The sequence below is a fragment of the Pleurodeles waltl genome, chromosome 5 (assembly GCF_031143425.1).
Source record: "Pleurodeles waltl isolate 20211129_DDA chromosome 5, aPleWal1.hap1.20221129, whole genome shotgun sequence".
NCBI classification, from domain to species: domain Eukaryota; kingdom Metazoa; phylum Chordata; class Amphibia; order Caudata; family Salamandridae; genus Pleurodeles; species Pleurodeles waltl.
The window spans coordinates 1,401,149,243-1,401,170,554 of record NC_090444.1 but is presented as its reverse complement, the minus strand read 5'-3'; the positions used below and the strand labels follow the sequence as shown (position 1 = coordinate 1,401,170,554).

General features: G+C 45.6%; 1 protein-coding gene across 1 annotated transcript in view; it reads right to left on the bottom strand.

The window, feature by feature from the left end:
* TMEM30A (transmembrane protein 30A) overlaps positions 1–21,312 on the bottom strand; it is a 131,784-nt gene that overhangs the window by 50,164 nt on the left and 60,308 nt on the right. The window contains exon 4 of the mRNA XM_069235669.1: positions 1,203–1,290. Coding sequence (XP_069091770.1) covers positions 1,203–1,290 — 88 coding nt within the window. The remainder of the gene's footprint in view (positions 1–1,202; positions 1,291–21,312) is intronic.

Below are 21,312 nucleotides of genomic sequence, written 5' to 3'. Positions count from 1 at the left end.
GATGCTTTCAAACTGAGGTGAAGAACTTGTAAGATTGTCAATTTTAAAGCAGGTGCATTTCATACATTTTTTATGAAAAGAGCGTGGGATTAAGCATTCTGAAAGTCAATGGAACAAATGTAATCTTGAAAATAAGAACCCTGACAGTCTTTCCAACATATGCAATCTCCCCGCTAGACTAGGAGAAATTTGGTGCAGGAACATCCTTAAATTTCTCTTGCTTGTTCTATTTATTTCAGGCATCCACGTCTAGAAAGGCTTTCTTAGAGCAGCTAATCGCATTACTGAAAACAGGACTCAGAAGAGACTCACATTAAAGAAGGGCAAACAACCTCTCTGGTCATGGTTAAAGGTGACATATTTGACTGATGACCGTATGTCGAGTGACTTGAAATCTTCTCTGGAATATTCTTCTAAAGATAAATACGACTATTGAGTAAAAAAGTTATTGACTTGACAGTGATGTGCATATTGGGACAGTAATCTGTACCAAACGTTGGACTTTCCTCGTGAAGAGCGCAAAGCCAATTAGCACCACAGTTTGCCTTTTTTGTGGGAGCAATGAAAGTTTTTTTTTCTGCCAAATATATAGTGTACAATACCAATGTATTACTGTACCTCGGGCCAGGTTTTTTTTTATTTTTTTTTAAAAGAAAATATTATCTACTACAAAGGTGCTTGAGATCCCACACAAGGGTGAAAATATTTTATTGATTACGAATAGCAGAGAAAACCTCATAACGGAAACTTGGGTTCTCATCTCGTATATCTTCTTCCTCACCTGTTCTCCCAAAGAGTTTTCAGTTACATTCAAGACTACTATGTTCCAATGAGCAGTTAGATGAAATGCATGCTCTGTTATGCATTTCTAGATGAGATGAACATAGAAATTTAACACAAATGTAACAAAACAAACATGCCCAAAATTGGCTAAAACATTTTGCAATTTTTATTAACATAAACACAATAGTCATGGTATATCCAGAGCAATAAAAAGTGATATTAAATTACATGCACGGGTGAATCTAACATTTCACCATCTACCCAAAGTCAAAATGCATCAATTTATATGAAAGAGGGCAATGTTTGGTAACTGTCAATTTGTCATTTAAAAATTAAATTCTCAATGTGCACTCAGATTGTGAAAACCTTACCAGATGGCAAGTAACTGTGCTTTATTAAAAAAAAAAAAAAAACCTTACCATTAAACATACTGTTGGCAATTGCTCCACATGGTGCAATAGGCAAGTTATTATTGGTTCTGTACGGCTCACACTCCTTACTTGGATTCTATTTTTAAGAAAAAACAAAAACATACAGCAAAGCCAGTAAGTGGAGGAGAGTTAGAAAGAATAAAAGACTACAACAGTTATCAATGGTTCACGCTACAAAGTGGAGGAGAGTTAGAAAGAATAAAAGACTACAACAGTTATCAATGGTTCACGCTACAAAGTGATACAATTCAATCGAAAGATGGACTCAAGGCCTGTAGTGAAACATCATACTATGACAATGAATACTTTACATTTCTGCAAAAAACATTAAGGATTAAGTAACTGGAGTAAAGAACAGGTTGGAAAAAAACTACCAATCCTAAAAGTGGAACATCTCAAAAGGTAGGCGTTTTAAATAATACTCAAGTTTTTACTAACTACACAAATAAAAAAGCTAAATGGTTAAAAACCGCCTAGTGACCATAGTTGAGAAAGAAAACAAAGGAGACAAACTCACAATATTTGGCCATGATCTAGTCAAATCAGACCAACAAACTCTGATGAGAGGAACGCTTGGAATAAATCAGACCACTGGCAATCACTCAGGGTAGCATTTGAGCCAATCATTCTTTGGCTCTCCATGCCATATAAGTTTGGACCTAGCGATATGCAAATCAGTCTGAGGAGAAAGGTAATGTCTAGTGGGATTTCAAAGCTGTAGAAAGTGGGAGAGGTGAAGGCAGCCTGGTAAGCGAGGTGAACCAGGGTGGAAAACAATTCAGAATAACACAATTGGAGGTACTAGAATAAAGAATACACTTTTGGCAACAGAGTCAAGGACATATAAGAGTCCTAAAAGGATTACCTACATAACCTCTGCAGCCAATCAAATTCCAAGTCCTGAGCCCCTACCTGCTGGGCACAGTGTATCATGTCTTTGTAACACAGAGACAAAGCTTTATTCAGGTGCCATAAAAAGAGAAACTACCTGGAGAGAAACATTGAGCAGAGGGGCCTAGAACAAGGACCAGGTCGCTCAGGAACTGGCATTAGGAAGAAATGGAGAAGTATGTGTAATAAAAGGGAAGGGAAACTACAGCGAAAGGAGTAGGCATTTGAGGGACAACACAGGACAAACCATGTCAGGGAAAAACGGGTATTTTACATGGTGGGTGAGCAGGGCAAGATGATAAACAACAAGTCTGGGCAACCGGTAGTAAAGGAGAAGTAGAGTACAACAAGTAAACAGGAAGAGCACTGGTGGAGAAACAGCCCAGATGGAAAAGAACAGGGGAGAACAATGGAGAAGCAACACAACGCAGCCAAAAAAGAGGGGACATAAAGAGGGAAAATAATGGAGGAGTAAAATTAATGTAGCAAGACCAGGGAGAAGACAGGATGGGGAGCTCGCAGGACGGTAAACAGCATGGATGAACAATGAAGGGGTGAAACACAGGCTAGCTCTCCTGTACCTCCCCCAAAGCAATCAAGTTGAGTCAACACAAGACATAGATTCTAATGGAAGCTGTAAATATCCAAATTCTATGACTTCAGGAGCCAAATCGCCAGGCCAAGCACACTGGGATTGGGATGCCTAATTTGACCTTTGCTCTGAGTCAATATGTCTGGTCTGTTTTGAAGCTTGCAATGTGGTACTAGAGAGAGATCCAACAGTGTTGTGTACCAGTGTTGACATGCCAACGTGGGAGCTATTCGTATCATAGTGAGGGAGGTCCGACGTATCTTGTTGACCAGAAATGGAATTAGTGGGAGAGGGGAAAAAGTATAAGCAAATATCCCTGACCAATTGATCCATAGAGCATTGCCACTGGACTGAGGGTGTGGGTACCTGGACGAGAAGGCTGGGCATTTCGCTTTTTCGCTTGTTGAGAAGAGATCTATGTTTGGTGTTCCCTGCATGTGAAAAGTACTGTTGAATAACTTGTGGGTGAATCTACCATTCGTGTATTTGTTGCTGGATCCTGATTAAGAGATCCGCTAGTTAGTTCTGTATCCCTGGGATATACTCTGCTAAAAAGCTGAACGCGATTGTGAACTGCCCATTTCCAAATTGTTTGTGCTAGAAGGGACAATTGAGATGAATGCATGCCCCCCTGTATTTGCAGATAATACATTGTTGTCATGTTGTCTGTCCTTATTAACATTGTTTTGTGTGGGATTTGTGGTTGGAATGCTTTGATTGCTAAGAACACTGCCAGCAATTCCAAGTGATTTATGTGGCATGTCTGCTGGATCGAGTCTCATTCTCCCTGAATTGTAAGATTGTTGAGATGGGCTCTCCAAACTGTCATTCATGCATCTGTGGTGATTATGGTCTGAGCCACCGGGTCCTGAAATGGCCGCCCCTTTGATAAGTTGGTGTGATTCCACCATTACAGTGAGTTGCAAGTCTGGCGGTCCAACAACACTAGATCGTGAAGTTGACCCTGTGACGGAGACCATTGTTGAGAGAGACAGTTGGAGGGGTCTTACGTTTAGATGTGCATTGGGCACTATTGCTATGCATGATTCCATCATTCCCAATAGCTTCATGATAAACTTTACTGTTTAAGTTTGATTGAATTTTAATTGGGATACGTTGTGGATTTGGGGAGGCTAATGCTGACTGAGTGTTCAGAATTGCTCCTATATGGGGTTGAATTTGTGCTGGCTGAATGTGAGATTTCTGGTAAATGATTGTGAACGCTAGCCTGTGTAGGGTATATTGCGTATTGTGGGGGTTATTGACAGGTTTGAATGGTGCTGACTTTTATGAGCCAGTCGTCCAAATACGGAATGTCCTGTCTTCGGAGGTACACTGCAACCACTGCTAGACATTTTGTGAATACCCCTGGTGCTGTTGTTACTCCAAAGGGTAGCACTTTGAATTAATAGTACTTGTGGTGTGCTGGATGGATAGGCATGTGGAAGTAAGTATCTTTTAGATCTAATGTAGTCTTGTTTTTGTAACAAGAGAATGACATCCTGTAGATTGACCATGTGGAAATGCTCTGAGAGAATGTACTGATTGAGAGATCTGAGATCGAGGATTGGTCTGAGTGTGCCATCCTTTTTTGGTATAAGGAAGTATAGAGAATATACTCCTGTCCCTTGTTGGTGGATGGGAACTAACTCTATTGCCCCTTTGAGCAGAAGAGATTCTACCTCTCATTTTAACAGAACAATGTGTTTGGGAGAAAGCCTGTGTGAAAGAGGGGGCACGGGTGGAGTGGAGATGAGTTCTAGGCAATAACCATTGTGGATAATTGACAGTACCCACTGATCTGATATAATCTGTTGCCAATGACGGTGGAAATATTGCAGTCTTCCTCCCACAAGAGATGTGTGCTGTGTGGGGATGCAGAGGAAGTCGCTGCTTTGATGAGGTTGAAGCACCTCTTGTGGCAGTGGATTTGCTCCTAGTTCTGAAATTGTGTCCTCGATAGGAGCCCTTGAAAGTTCCTCTGGAATATTATTGTTGTCCCTGTTTTTGTTGGGACGTAGAGGTCTCTGATGTTTGGAGTTTAAAAACCTCCTCTGAACTGAGGCTTACAAAAAGTGCCCCGAAAAGGTGTTGTGTAAAGGGTACTCATGGCCTTTGCTGTATTGGAGTCCTTTTTTTATTTCTCAGTGGTGGTATCTGCCTCAGGTCCAAATAGTTGCTGTTTACTGAATGGCATATTGAGGACCGCTTGTTGTATTTCAGGTTTAAAATCTGAGGACAGCAACCAAGCATGCCTTCTGATCATGACACTAGTGTTTATTCCCCTAGCTGTAGTGTTAGCTGCCTCTAGTGCAGATCTAATCTGGCAATAGGTTGTCCTTCTGCCACTACCTGCTGTGCTCTTTTTTGGTGTTCCATAGGGAGGTATTGAAGGAACTCCTGCACCTCGTCCCAATGGGCCCTATCATACCTGGCTAAAAGAGCTTGGGAGTTGGCAATTCTCCATTGATTTGCAGCTTGAGTTACCACTCTTTTGCCTGCTGCATTGAATTTGCAGCTTTCCTTACCGGGGGGGGGGGGGGGGGGGGGGGTGTTTATCCCCTGTGGACTGACTGACTGTCCTTTTCCTAGCTGCACTGACCACATTGGTACTGCTTATGTGTAGAGGAAAGAGGGCTGAATAAGAAATCCTCCTTTATGGGCTCAGAATGCATCTGTACGTTGTGGTATGTGGCTGCCTTGGAAATGACCTGGTCATAGGCCGTGGTGTCTTCAGGTGGAAACGGCCTTGTGGGATAAAGATCAGGATCATTCCATGGAATTGGGTCAGAATCATACATATCCCAGGGGGCCATGCTATAAGTAATGTCACCCCTATAAACCCCATGTGATGAGACAGGAGATTGTGTGGAAAACTGTGTGGGTGATGTAGTGGTGGTGGAGTGTGAGGTGGTGGTGGAGTGTGAGGTGGTGGAGATGATGGAAGAAAAGGCCAATGAGGTGGAGAAGACTGATGCACTGGCTTTGGCTTCTCCTTGTGCTTAAATATCTTTGCCGGTGAAGGGCCAGTTTCCGAACTTTGTTGGAATGTTAGTTTCCTCTTTGTTATAGAAGGAGGAGAGGTACTAATCTTCCCTTTATCCTTTTGGATATGTATTCTTCTTTGCTTATGGTCCATGACCTCAAAAAATTGGAGATGGAACCTGTTTGCTTCCCACCAATGAATGCTCCGAAAGCTAGATGAAACAAAGCTTTAAATGAGCCGAAAATGTGCTTTCTGCCGTAGAATGTTTTTTCAGCTCCGTAGAGGACCTTGGATGTTTCGGCTCTGATGTGGTATTGAGCCGTCTCGGTTCCGAAGTGGAAGCCTCCATCTTTCGACTCAATGCCGAAACAGGCATGGTAGTTTGTTCGGTGGAGGGAGTCATGGCCTTTTTCGGCGCTGAACCTGAGGGTCAGTCGACGATATGTAGTTTTCGGGTCAGACCATGGCCGGCAGGCAGTGGTGGATCCAAGGCCTTTTGTGACTTATTAATCTGTTTTTGATGGGAAGGGGATGGTGTACTCACATACTGCGCAGCAAGAATAATGTGACTGTCCCCATTTGAGTTGCGTTTGGAGTTGGAGTCTGGGATAGAGACTGCAGTCTGTACCTGCTCCTCACCTTAGATGTTGGGCGTTTGTTCCGTCGACTTTGATGCCATCTCTAGCCGTCTTGCTCTTCGATCCCATAAGGTCTTTTTGGATCGGAAGGATAGGCACCCCACGCTTTGTGGTCCAGAGAGAGGAAGAGGTTACACACTGAGTGCTGGTCGGTGTAGGGGAACTTGGCGTGGCACTGACTGCAGAATAGAAACTGAGACCAATCCATAAGCCTGTGATGCAGCAGGCTCGAGAAGGGCGCGCGTGCCCAAAAGGGCGTTTAATCAATCCCGATGCTACACTCAGATCGAGTGTAGTCAGAAACGCGTCCTGAAAACGATACCGACATTGAAGGAAAAGATAGAGAACTTCAGATAGTACCAAACCGAGATCTACCGGAGCAAGAGGGAACACGTCCAACCCCAACCAAGGAAAGAAAATAATCTAAGAAAGGACTCAATGCACATGCGCACTATCACCGAGAGGAGGAGCCACTCGATCTTGTGACTAAAAAAAAGCTTCTTCGAAGAAAAAACAATTTGGAACACTCTGAGCCCAACACTAGTTGGCGGAATATGCACAGCATGTGTATCTGCAGCTATACATGCCATCAAACAAATATTATATATCTCCAAAGGCTACAGGATCTTCTAGTTAGGTTCTGAATTTACCCGTACAAAGCCATAGCAATTCAGCAGTTAGAGTTCTTTCAAGCAAATATAACTTGTGCCCTAAGGTAACTATAACCCACGCCCTCTCCATGCACAGTTTTCTTATAAATAATTTTACTGCAAGTGTTGCAGTGATAATATCAAAGATGCCATAGAAGATGTCATCAATGAATCAATTATAAAATATGTGGAGTAATTAGCTATGCATGGTGAAAGAACGAGTTATAATTATCTTAGGGTGCAAGATATAGTTACTTGAAATAATTAACTATAACTGCTAAATTTCTATTGTTTTGTACGAGTAAATTCAGAACCTAAATATAACGTCCCTGTAAACGTTGTTTTTCTCAGTGAATTTATATACAATATTCCAGTCCCTGCCGCGCATGGCCAGCGGGTGTTGGTCGCAGGGCCTGGCCTGCAGGCAAGTCCTTATAACCACCCAAACATGCCACGCTTGGACTTTGGGAGTACGCAGCGGAGGTTGGCCACAGGACCTGTCTCTGTCAGTGGATCTGTGAGTGTGCCTGAGCAGGTCTGAAAGTGGGTGTGTGGGTCTGAGTGCATTAGTCTCTGAGTGCATGTATGAGTAAATGAATTAGTGTATTAATGAGTCTGAATGTTTTTTTGAACTTTTTTTTTGCATAGCCTAAAATATCCTCAAATATCCTTGAATATTCGAGGATATTTGCAAATATCGCGCCTGGTGAAGAACAGTAATTTTATACCCATAATTTGACCCTAAAACACCCATATATCACACCCCTGGGGTCAGGGTACTTCTAACCTGATGGCCCCATATGCCCCTTATTTCTATGTTCAGCTCAGAGGATCCTCTCCGCAACTTTCTAGTCATGTTGTGGCCTGCCAATAGTAGAGATTCTATGTGCGTATGCATTCGCGGAAATTCGCAAATTTTCGCAATATATTTACAAAAGATCCGCAGCCCTAGATATACAAATGTATTTTTCCTTTGATTTCCACCAAATAAGGAAAGCACGATCTGCATTCCAAAAGCTAACTTTCTGCCAAATCTGCTGTAATTTCATCCAGTGGTTCGGGCTGTAGTCGTGTCTAAAGATCCTATGAGAATTAACATGAGAAACAACGTTTTTTGACCCCCTCTCCCTTTTTATCTGCCCCACTCGACTGATCACCCCGAAACTTCCCATACACAACAAGAATCAACAGGACACTTTTTTTTTTTTTTAGTTTGGGCAAGATTCATAAAATTGTGCCAAAGATAAAGGCAAGTCAAAAAATGCTTTTTCTATGGGAACATGGTGCTCACGAAACGGTTACTTAACTGTAGGAGTAGTTTTGCAGCCTGATGATTCACATGCTGTGCATCATTCCGCCTTCTAGTGGTTGGGTCGGGCATTGTCTTTGGTTCTTTTTTTTTTTTTTTTCTTCTCCTGGGCGTCATTGACCACCATATGGCGTTCGCTCCATTCCTGTATGACGTCAGACGGTCCCCCAGAAGTCCTGTGTGTGGTACCTTTCTTCAGATTCTTTTTCGGTTTGCTTTTGTTTTATTTCTATTTATGTTTTTACATTTTTGACCTCTTACCCCACCTGTTTGTCCTGTTCCGTTTTCTGGGGAGGTTGGTGGATTGAAAACTACTTCTACCGGTAAGTAACCATTTCGTTTTGCAGCATTAATCCTTTTCTGGATTTACATGCTGTGCATCGGACTGCACAGAGGTGTCTTCCATTTATTTGGGTTGGTAGGGTTGAAATGATTAACTTTGAAACAGGTGTTGCAGTACTTTTTGTCCCACCTATGCTTCTTTATGCATTTGGATGTCCACACAAAAATGTTTTGTGAATGTGTGAGGAGATGCCCATGTTGCTACTCCACAAATGGTGTCTATGAGCACGTTAGCTATGAATGCTAGGGTTGCACCTTTTTTCCTTGTTGAATGTGCCTGTGGGTGGTGTGGCAGTTGTTGGCTTGTTGCTGCGTATCATGTTTGAATAGTCTCCATGATCCATTGTGCAATGATCCCCTTTGTTACGGGGTTCCCTTTGTTGACTTCAGCATACGCAACCAATAACTGATTAGCTTTGCAGAGTCGCTTGGTCTCTTCTAAGTAGTATACTAGAGCCCTTCTTACACGCAGTATATGCAGTTTTTCTCCATTTTGCTTTGTGGGTTTTTGAAGAAAACTGGTAACTGTATGGTTTGATTCATGTGGCATCTTGTGGCCTCCTTTGGTAGGAAATGTGGGTTTGTTCTGAGAACTACCTTGCCCTTGTGGATTTGAATGCATGGTTCTGCTATTGTTAAGGCTTGGATCACAAATACTCTTAGTAGCAATGTGATCACAATTAGGAAGGATGTTTTAGTATGAGAAATGTTAAATTAGCCTTGTGCATGGATTGGAATGGTTGTCATGATCTGTGTTAGTACTCTATTCAAACTCCACATTGGGGCTGGTGCCTCTGTTGGTGGGGCAATTCTTTTACATCCTTTTCGGAACCTTTTTATTACCGGTCCTGTGAATAAACTTTTGCATAATGCCCATCTGGTGGGGGCCACGACTCCTGCCAGGTGTACCTTGAGTGAAGAGTAGTTGCTTCTGTTGTCCAATAAGTGTGCGAGACAGGTTATTACCGTCTCCTGTCTAGCTTCTGTTTGTTGTATATTGTTTCCTGTGCACCATAGGAGAAAGTTTTTCCATTTTGATGCACGGCATTTTCTTGTTGTTGGTTTTCTTGCTTCTTTTAATATCTTCATGGCTCTGTGTGGTAGGTTTAAGTGTCCGAATTCTATGTATTCAGGCGCCATGCTGTTAGATCGAGAGTAGTTGGTTCTGGGTGAAATACTTTTCCCCTCTATATTGTGAGTAGGTGTCATTCTGGTTTGATTTTTATAAACTGTTCCCTAGACAGTTGGAGTAGGTCTGAGTACCATGCCTGCCTGGCTCATTGTGGGGCTGTGAGGATGAGATTTGTTCCCGGCCTCCTGACCTTCTCCAGTACCTTTGGAATTAGGGGAAATCGGTGGAAAGGCGTAGCCAAATGTCCCAGACCAGTTTAGTGACAGGGCATTCCCTTCTGATTGGTGGGGTGGAAACCTGAAGGCGAAGCGTTGGCATTTTCTGTTCTCTACTGATGCGAACAGGTCGATTGTTGGTGTGCCCCAGATTTTGAAAATTATTTTCCTCTCCACCTTCAACGCCTTTTCAGCATATTGTTCTGCCAAAGTTTCTTTTCTTAGTGTGTTTCCCCGATACCCTCGGGGTCTCTTTCCCAGATGACTTTGGCACCTCTTTCCCTAATGGTTTTGGGGTGCCCTTTGCCAACTGTGGCCTCAACAGTTTCTGCTGTCGGTCCTCTTCAGTATCCCTGGTGTGAGATATGTGGGGATCTTTTGTTACTGGCTGACCATCGATCGTCCTTTTCTTTGACGTCAGGGCTGCCTTGAGGTATTACCTTTCTGGTGCCTTTTCTCCCCCATGAGGTCTTTGTTTTTTTTTTTCTTGTTTCTTTTCAACGTCGCTTACTGTCTCCTTTTTTGGGAGTCTTTCCCTCTGTGGTTCTTTCAAGGAATTCAACGTCCGACCCTCCGTGAGTGGACTCTGCACCACTAGCTTGATCTTCCTCGTCACTGGAAAGTCCAAATTCCTTCAGTGACTCCTGTTGTCTTTGGCTCTGCATCATGGCGTGGTGTTCCTCCCTCTGTTTGCTACGTGATTTGAGTGTCTTTGGACAAATGCTGCGCAAGCTTCGAAGTCCTCATTCCCGGGATCCCTCTGGAGACAGAAATTGCAGACCCCGTGTGGGTCCTGCTGGGCGAACTTGTGGTGGCAGTTCGGACAGAACTTAAAAGGGGTATTTTCCATGACCACTAACTTGCTTCCTTCTGTCCGGTTGATTTCCACCAGCGTTGCCCGCTGGTCATGCGTTTGTCTGTCTCCTTGCCTCTGTGCTGGGCGATCAAAGTTTTTTTGACATCCTCCATCTACAACTTCTGAGCTTCTTCTTTTACTTCCAGACCCAACCGCGGAAAAAGAAATCTGAAGAGGTCTACAACGTACAGGAACTTCCGGGGCACCGTATGACATCATACAGGGCCAGACGTAACACCAAATGGTGGTTGACGCCGTCCAGAAGAAGAAGGAAAAGAAAAAAAAAAAGACTAACCAAAGACAATTCCCCACCCAACCACTAGATGGCTGAATGATGCACAGCATGTGACTCCAGAAGAGGATTCATGCTGCAAAACTATAACTCCCTACTGACAACCTCCACTAGGAGATATCTGTCTATTTATCTATTAATTTTGTCATGCTGAAGTGTTATTTATCTATTTAATTTGTCATGCTGAAGTGTTATTTAAAGAAGTGTCTTCATGGGGTGGGAGATGACAACAGTGCCCACATTTCTTGCATCCTAAGAAATCCCAAGAAAATGAAATGTCTTTGTAGGAAGTTGGCTCTGTATATACTATTTCAAAGTAAGAAATGGTGTGCACAGAGTCTAAGGGTTCCCCTTAGAGGTAAGATAGTGGCAAAAGTAGATAATTCTAATGCTCTATTTTGTGGTAGTGTGGTCGAGCAGTAGACTTATCAGAGGGCAGTGTTAAGCATTTGTTGTACACACACAGGCAATAAATGAGGAACACACACTCAAAGGATTACTCCAGGCCAATAGGATTTTATATTGAAAAATATCTTTTCTTAGTTTATTTCAAGAACCACAGGTTCAAGATTTGCAGTAAACACTTTAAATGCAAGGTACTTCACTTAGATACTTTAGGAACTTTGAATGAAAACAATATCATGTACAGTCTGGCATTAAGCTATTTTCAAAGTGGACACAGTGCAAAAATCAACAGTTCAAAGGTTAGATTAGGAGATAAGTAAAACACTTACAAGTCTCAGTCCTGGGGCATAGGCAGCCCACCGTTGGGGGTTCAAGGCAACCCCAAAGTTACCACACCAGCATCTCAGGGCCGGTCAGGTGCAGAGGTCAAAGGGGTGCCCAAAACACATAAGCGCCTATGGAGAACAGGGGTTCTCCGGTTCCAGTCTGCCAGCAGGTAAGTACCTGCGTCCTCGGGGGAAGACCAGGGGGGGTTTGTAGAGAACTGGTGGGGACACAAGAAGGCACACAAAACACACCCTCAGCGGCAAGGGGCGGCCGGGTGCAGTGTGCAAAGCAGGCGTCGGGTTTTGTATAGATTTCAATGGAGAGACCAGGGGGTCACTCTAGCGGTGCAGGCAGGCACAGGGGGGGCTTCTCGGGACAGCCACCACCTGAGCAGGGCAGAGGGTCGCCTGGGGGTCACTCCTGCGTCGAAGTTTGGTTCCTTCAGGTCCTGGGGGCTGCGGGTGCAGTGTTGGTTCCAGGTGTCTGGTCCCTTGTTACAGGCAGTCGCGGTCAGGGGTAGCCTCTGGATTCTCTCTGCAGGCGTCACTGTGAGGGCTCAGGGGGGTCGTCTCTGGTTACTCACGGGCTCACAGTCGCTGGGGAGTCCTCCCTGAGGTGTTGGTTTTCCGCAGGTTGAGCCGGGGGAGTCGGGTGCAGAGTGTAGAGTCTCACGCTTCCGGCAGGAAACGTGAAGTCTTTGAAAGTTGTTTCTTTGTTGCAAAGAAGTAGCTGGTTTTGAACAGGGTCGCTGTTCACAGGAGTTTCTTGGTCCTGTAGTCCAGGGCAGTCCTCTGAGGCTTCAGAGGTCGCTGGTCCCTGTCGGATGAGTCGCTGGAGCAGGTTTTCGAAGTTGGAGACAGGCTGGTAGGGCTGGGGCCAAAGCAGTTGTTGTCCTCCTCCTTCTCTGCAGGCTTGGGGATCAGCAGTCCTTCTTTCTTCAGGTTGCAGGAATCTGATTTCCTGGGATCTGGGGAGCCCCTAAATACTGAATTTAGGGGTGTGTTTAGGTCTGGGAGGGCAGTAGCCAATGGCTGCTGTACTTGAGGGTGGCTACACCATCTTTGTGCCTCCTCCCTGTGGGGAGGCACATCCTTAATCCCTAATCCTATTGGGGGAATCCTCCAAACTCAAGATGGAGGATTTCACAAGGCAGGGGTCACCTCAGCTCAGGACACCTTAGGGGCTGTCCTGACTGGTGGGTGACTCCTCCTTGGTTTTCTCATTATCTCCTCCAGCCTTGCTACCAAAAGTGGGGGCAGTGGCCGGAGGGGTGGGCATCTCCACTAGCTGGGATGCCCTGGGGCGCTGGAACAAAAGGGGTGAGCCTTTAAGGCTCACCGCCAGGTGTTACAGTTCCTGCAGGGGGAGGTGAGAAGCACCTCCACCCAGTACAGGCTTTGTTCCTGGCCACAGAGTGACAAAGGCACTCTACCCATGTGGCCAGCAACATGTCTGGTGTGTGACAGGCTGGCAGAAACTGGTCAGCCTACACTAGAAGTTGGGTAGGTATTCATCTCTAAGATGCCCTCTGGGTGTATGTTGCAATAAATTGCACACTGGCATCAGTGCGCATTTATTGTGCTGAGAAGTTTGATACCAAACTTCCCAGTTTTCAGTGTAGCCATTATGGAACTGTGGAGTTCGTGTTTGACAAACTCCCAGACCATATACTCTTATGGCTACCCTGCACTGACAATATCTAAGGTTTTGCTTAGACACTGTAGGGGCATAGTGCTCATGCACATATGCCCTCACCTGTGGTATAGTGCACCCTGCCTTAGGGCTGTAAGGCCTACTAGAGGGGGGACTTACCTATGCCACAGGCAGTGGGAGGTTGACATGGCACTCTGAGGGGAGTGCCATGTTGACTTAGTCATTTTCTCCCCAAGAGCACACGCAAGGTGTGAGGCAGTGTGCATGTGCTGAGTGAGGCGTCCCCAGGGTGGCATAAGACATGCTGCAGCCCTTAGAGACCTTCCCTGGCATCAGGGATACCAGTTTCAAGGGACTTACCTGAGTGCCAGGGTTGTGCCAATTGTGGAGACAAAGGTACAGTTTAGGGAAAGAACACTGGTGCTGGGGCCTGTTTAGCAGGGTCCCAGCACACTTTCATATCATAACTTAGCATCAGCAAAAGCAAAAAGTTAGGGGGTAACCATGCCAAGGAGCCATTTCCTTACAGTCTTTATCTGCAAAACACTTGCTGTTCTCCCTGATGAGTTACAATGAAAGGTTTCCCATTGGAAAACTCAGTAATTCTAGTGGTGTGTGTAAGAACATCCTCACAATACATTCAATGCCCTCTGAGAGGAAGATTTGGTGTGGTCCAACTATTTGTCAGAGGTTGAAAAAGCTAAGAGGAAGTGTCCATGCTAAAATATCACAGTTGATTCCTCTACTACTGCAATGTGCAACATAGACAGAATGTCTTACATAATGAGTAAGATTAATAGCCCATAAAACATTTAATAATGCACATTTTTAAAAAAAGAAGTACGGCTACTGTCAAGACACGCCTATTGTTGCAAAAGAAGCAATTATTAATAAGGAGAGTTCTGCTCTAAACCTAGAGCAGCCAGAAGTTATAGTACCAACTGCAGAATGATTAATTCCAGAGTCCACTGTTCCCCAGGAAAGCATTTTGTGATGGATACTAAAATAGAGTAATTATCTTTAGGGCTAAACCCAAGGCTTGGTGGCTGCTCTTTTAAGTTGCATCTCAAAATCGCCCAGCTGGTCTCAACTATGCACTTGCTAATAATATATGCAGTGTATTTACCATACTACAGTCAGTAAATCAATGTGTCCTAGGGTTTCTGGCTAAATCATTTCTTAAAACACGACAGCTAAATTGAGACAAAGCCATAAAGGGGAAACCTAATTCTGAGAGGTGCATTATGCTAAAATCACATGATTTGAGAAAAGTTTACCTTTCAGCAAAAGTAGAGTACAAACAAACTTTTACCAGTCAGAAATTCCTGCCCCCCCCATCCATAAAGAAGGACACAAAATGCCTGAAATCAGACAGAGGACACTATGATGGAATTCAAATGCGGAGATACTTCTAATGCACATGCAGAAATATGTTTGACTGCATATCAAAAACAGGATTGTTATGTAGTGCTTCCTCTAGAAGCCAGCAGCAGGAATAACAGGAACCAAAAGCATACGTTACTTACCTTCAGTAACGCATTATCCTGTAGAGATGTTATATGGCTACAGATTCCTTACCTTTGATCTTCCCAGGTGTCAGTTTTTAAACTTTTGTGAGCAGTACTGCTTGCATATGCCTTTGGGTGGATACATTTGGCTCCACGTGGCATCGAGGGCGTTGTTGGCGGTGGGTGTGATGATGTGGCCACCTATATAGGTGCCACCCAGGTGCGCTGGCTTCATTTACCTTTACCTCAACTTCCCACACCAGAAGCAAAGACCCATGATAAGAACTGCCTCAAAGTGTGTCAAAACTAGGGCCCTGAAAAAGGGATTGTAAGGAAATGCCTCCTTGGCATGGTTGCCCCCTGACTTTTTGCCTTTGCTGATGCTATGTTTACAATTGAAAGTGTGCTGAGGCCTGCTAACCAGGCCCCAGCACCAGTGTTCTTTCCCTAAACCTGTACTTTTGTATCCACAATTGGCAGACCCTGGCATCCAGATAAGTCCCTTGTAACTGGTACTTCTAGTACCAAGGGCCCTGATGCCAAGGAAGGTCTCTAAGGGCTGCAGCATGTCTTATGCCACCCTGGAGACCTCTCACTCAGCACAGACACACTGCTTGCCAGCTTGTTTGTGCTAGTGAGGACAAAACGAGTAAGTCGACAGGGCACTCCCCTCAGGGTGCCATGCCAGCCTCTCACTGCCTATGCAGTATAGGTAAGACACCCCTCTAGCAGGCCTTACAGCCCTAAGGCAGGGTGCACTATACCATAGGTGAGGGTACCAGTGCATGAGCATGGTACCCCTACAGTGTCTAAACAAAACCTTAGACATTGTAAGTGCAGGGTAGCCATAAGAGTATATGGTCTGGGAGTCTGTCAAACACGAACTCCACAGCACCATAATGGCTACACTGAAAACTGGGAAGTTTGGTATCAAACTTCTCAGCACAATAAATGCACACTGATGCCAGTGTACATTTTATTGCAAAATACACCCCAGAGGGCACCTTAGAGGTGCCCCCTGAAACTTAACCGACTGTCTGTGTAGGCTGACTAGTTCCAGCAGCCTGCCACACCAGAGACATGTTGCTGGCCCCATGGGGAGAGTGCCTTTGTCACTCTGAGGCCAGTAACAAAGCCTGCACTGGGTGGAGATGCTAACACCTCCCCCAGGCAGGAGCTGTGACACCTGGCGGTGAGCCTCAAAGGCTCACCCCTTTGTCACAGCCCAGCAGGGCACTCCAGCTTAGTGGAGTTGCCCGCCCCCTCCGGCCACGGCCCCCACTTTTGGCGGCAAGGCTGGAGGGAACAAAGAAAGCAACAAGGAGGAGTCACTGGCCAGTCAGGACAGCCCCTAAGGTGTCCTGAGCTGAGGTGACTCTGACTTTTAGAAATCCTCCATCTTGCAGATGGAGGATTCCCCCAATAGGGTTAGGATTGTGTCCCCCTCCCCTTGGGAGGAGGCACAAAGAGGGTGTACCCACCCTCAGGGCTAGTAGCCATTGGCTACTAACCCCCCAGACCTAAACACACCCTTCAATTTAGTATTTAAGGGCTTCCCTGAACCTAAAGAGTTAGATTCCTGTAACTACAAGAAGAAGGACTGCCTAGCTGAAAAACCCCTGCAGAGGAAGACCAGAAGACGACAACTGCCTTGGCTCCAGAAACTCACCGGCCTGTCTCCTGCCTTCCAAAGATCCTGCTCCAGCGACGCCTTCCAAAGGGACCAGCGACCTCGACATCCTCTGAGGACTGCCCCTGCTTCGAAAAGACAAGAAACTCCCGAGGACAGCGGACCTGCTCCAAGAAAGGCTGCAACTTTGTTTCCAGCAGCCTTGAAAGAACCCTGCAAGCTCCCCGCAAGAAGCGTGAGACTTGCAACACTGCACCCGGCGACCCCGACTCGGCTGGTGGAGATCCAACACCTCAGGAGGGACCCCAGGACTACTCTGATACTGTGAGTACCAAAACCTGTCCCCCCTGAGCCCCCACAGCGCCGCCTGCAGAGGGAATCCCGAGGCTTCCCCTGACCGCGACTCTTTGAATCCTAAGTCCCGACGCCTGGGAGAGACCCTGCACCCGCAGCCCCCAGGACCTGAAGGACCGGACTTTCACTGGAGAAGTGACCCCCAGGAGTCCCTCTCCCTCGCCCAATTGGAGGTTTCCCCGAGGAACCCCCCCCTTGCCTGCCTGCAGCGCTGAAGAGATCCCGAGATCTCTCATAGACTAACATTGCGAACCCGACGCTTGTTTCTACACTGCACCCGGCCGCCCCCGTGCTGCTGAGGGTGCAATTTCTGTGTGGGCTTGTGTCCCCCCCGGTGCCCTACAAAACCCCCCTGGTCTGCCCTCCGAAGACGTGGGTACTTACCTGCAAGCAGACCGGAACCGGGGCACCCCCTTCTCTCCATTCTAGCCTATGTGTTTTGGGCACCACTTTGAACTCTGCACCTGACCGGCCCTGAGCTGCTGGTGCGGTGACTTTGGGGTTGCTCTGAACCCCCAACGGTGGGCTACCTTGGACCAAGAACTGAACCCTGTAAGTGTCTTACTTACCTGGTAAAACTAACAAAAACTTACCTCCCCTAGGAACTGTGAAAATTGCACTAAGTGTCCACTTTTAAAACAGCTATTTGTCAATAACTTGAAAAGTATACATGCAATTTTTATGATTTAAAGTTCCTAAAGTACTTACCTGCAATACCTTTCGAATGAGATATTACATGTAGAATTTGAACCTTTGGTTCTTAAAATAAACTAAGAAAATATATTTTTCTATACAAAAACCTATTGGCTGGATTTGTCTCTGAGTGTGTGTACCTCATTTATTGTCTATGTGTATGTACAACAAATGCTTAACACTACTCCTTGGATAAGCCTACTGCTCGACCACACTACCACAAAATAGAGCATTAGTATTATCTATTTTTACCACTATTTTACCTCTAAGGGGAACCCTTGGACTCTGTGCATGCTATTCCTTACTTTGAAATAGCACATACAGAGCCAACTTCCTACATTGGTGGATCAGCGGTGGGGTACAAGACTTTGCATTTGCTGGACTACTCAGCCAATACCTGATCACACGACAAATTCCAAAATTGTCATTAGAAATTGATTTTTGCAATTTGAAAAGTTTTCTAAATTCTTAAAAGACCTGCTAGGGCCTTGTGTTAGATCCTGTTTAGCATTTCTTTTAGAGTTTAAAAGTTTGGAAAAGTTTGAATTAGATTCTAGAACCAGTTGTAGATTCTTAAAAAGTATTCCAACTTTTAGAAGCAAAATGTCTAGCACAGATGTGACTGTGGTGGAACTCGACACCACACCTTACCTCCATCTTAAGATGAGGGAGCTAAGGTCACTCTGTAAAATAAAGAAAATAACAATGGGCCCCAAACCTACCAAAATACAGCTCCAGGAGCTTTTGGCAGAGTTTGAAAAGGCCAACCCCTCTGAGGGTGGCAACTCAGAGGAAGAGGATAGTGACTTGGAGGACAATTCCCCCCTACCAATCCTATCTAGGGAGAACAGGGTCCCTCAAACCCTGACTCCAAAAATAATAGTCAGAGATGCTGGTTCCCTCACAGGAGAGACCAACACCTCTGAAATCACTGAGGATAGCCCCAGTGAAGAGGACATCCAGTTAGCCAGGATGGCCAAAAGATTGGCTTTGGAAAGACAGATCCTAGCCATAGAGAGGGAAAGACAAGAGATGGGCCTAGGACCCATCAATGGTGGCAGCAACATAAATAGGGTCAGAGATTCTCCTGACATGTTGAAAATCCCCAAAGGGATTGTAACTAAATATGAAGATGGTGATGACATCACCAAATGGTTCACAGCTTTTGAGAGGGCTTGTGTAACCAGAAAAGTGAACAGATCTCACTGGGGTGCTCTCCTTTGGGAAATGTTCACAGGAAAGTGTAGGGATAGACTCCTCACACTCTCTGGACAAGATGCAGAATCTTATGACCTCATGAAGGGCACCCTGATTGAGGGCTTTGGATTCTCCACTGAGGAGTATAGGATTAGATTCAGGGGGGCTCAAAAATCCTCGAGCCAGACCTGGGTTGACTTTGTAGACTACTCAGTGAAAACACTAGATGGTTGGATTCAAGGCAGTGGTGTAAGTAATTATGATGGGCTGTACAATTTATTTGTGAAAGAACACCTGTTAAGTAATTGTTTCAATGATAAACTGCATCAGCATCTGGTAGACCTAGGACCAATTTCTCCCCAAGAATTGGGAAAGAAGGCGGACCATTGGGTCAAGACAAGGGTGTCCAAGACTTCAACAGGGGGTGACCAAAAGAAAGGGGTCACAAAGACTCCCCAGGGGAAGGGTGATGAGACAACCAAAACTAAAAATAGTAAAGAGTCTTCTACAGGCCCCCAAAAACCTGCACAGGAGGGTGGGCCCAGAGCCTCTTCACAAAACAATGGGTACAAGGGTAAAAACTTTGATCCCAAAAAGGCCTGGTGTCATAGCTGTAAACAGCATGGACACCAAACTGGAGACAAGGCCTGTCCCAAGAAAGGTTCCACTCCAAACTCCCATCCAGGTAACACTGGTATGGCTAGTCTCCAAGTGGGATCAACAGTGTGCCCAGAGCAAATCAGGGTCCACACTGAAGCTACTCTAGTTTCTGAGGGTGGGGTGGATTTAGCCACACTAGCTGTCTGGCCGCCTAACATGCAAAAATACAGACAGCAACTCTTAATTAACGGGACTAGAATAGAGGGCCTGAGGGATACAGGTGCCAGTGTCACCATGGTGACAGAGAAACTGGTTTCCCCTGGCCAATACCTGACTGGAAAAACTTACACAGTCACCAACGCTGACAATCAGAGAAAAGTACATCCCATGGCAATGGTTACTTTAGAATGGGGAGGGGTCAATGGCCTGAAACAGGTGGTGGTCTCCTCAAATATCCCAGTGGACTGTCTGCTTGGAAATGACCTGGAGTCCTCAGCATGGGCTGAGGTAGAACTAAAAACCCATGCAGCAATGCTGGGTATCCCTGAACTGGTGTGTGTGAAAACAAGAGCACAGTGCAAGGCACAGGGTGAACAAGTAGAGCTGGAGTCTGGAAAAATGGCCCAGCCTACCAAGAGAACAGGAAAGTCAGTTGGGAAACCAACTGCAACACAGCAAAAGAAAGGGAACCTCTCTTCTCAGGAAGAAGTTCTGCCCTCTGAGGGAACTGAGCCTTTGGAGCTTGAACCTTATCAGGTTGAGCTCTTAGGCCCAGGGGGACCCTCAAGGGAGGAGCTGTGTAAGGGACAAGAAACCTGTCCCTCTCTTGAAGGCCTTAGGCAGCAAGCTGCTGAAGAGTCCAAGGGCAAGAAAAATGGAACACATAGGGTCTATTGGGAAGATGGACTCCTGTACACTGAGGCCAGAGACCCCAAACCTGGTGCCACTAGGAGAGTGGTAGTGCCTCAGCTGTTCAGAGAGTTCATCCTAACATTAGCCCATGACATTCCCCTTGCTGGACATTTGGGACAAACCAAGACGTGGGAGAGGCTAGTCAACCACTTCTACTGGCCCAATATGTCCAACATGGTTAAGGAGTTTTGCCTCTCCTGCCCCACCTGTCAAGCCAGTGGTAAGACAGGTGGGCACCCAAAGGCCCCCCTCATTCCACTTCCAGTGGTGGGGGTCCCCTTTGAAAGAGTGGGTGTGGACATAGTTGGTCCACTGGAACCTCCCACAGCCTCAGGAAATATGTATATCCTGGTAGTAGTGGATCATGCTACCAGGTATCCTGAAGCTATTCCCCTTAGGTCGACTACTGCCCCTGCAGTAGCCAAGGCCCTCATTGGTATCTTTACCAGAGTGGGTTTCCCTAAGGAGGTGGTGTCTGACAGAGGTGCCAACTTCATGTCAGCATACCTGAAACATATGTGGAATGAGTGTGGAGTGACTTATAAATTCACTACACCTTACCATCCACAAACTAATGGCTTAGTTGAGAGATTCAACAAGACATTAAAGGGCATGATCATGGGGCTCCCAGAAAAGCTCAAAAGGAGATGGGATGTCCTCTTGCCATGTCTGCTTTTCGCTTACAGAGAGGTGCCACAGAAGGGAGTAGGATTCTCACCCTTTGAACTTCTGTTTGGTCATCCTGTAAGGGGACCACTTGCTCTTGTTAAAGAAGGCTGGGAGAGACCTCTTCATGAGCCTAAACAAGACATAGTGGACTATGTACTTGGCCTTCGCTCTAGAATGGCAGAGTACATGGAAAAGGCAACCAAAAACCTTGAGGCCAGCCAACAGCTCCAGAAGTTTTGGTATGACC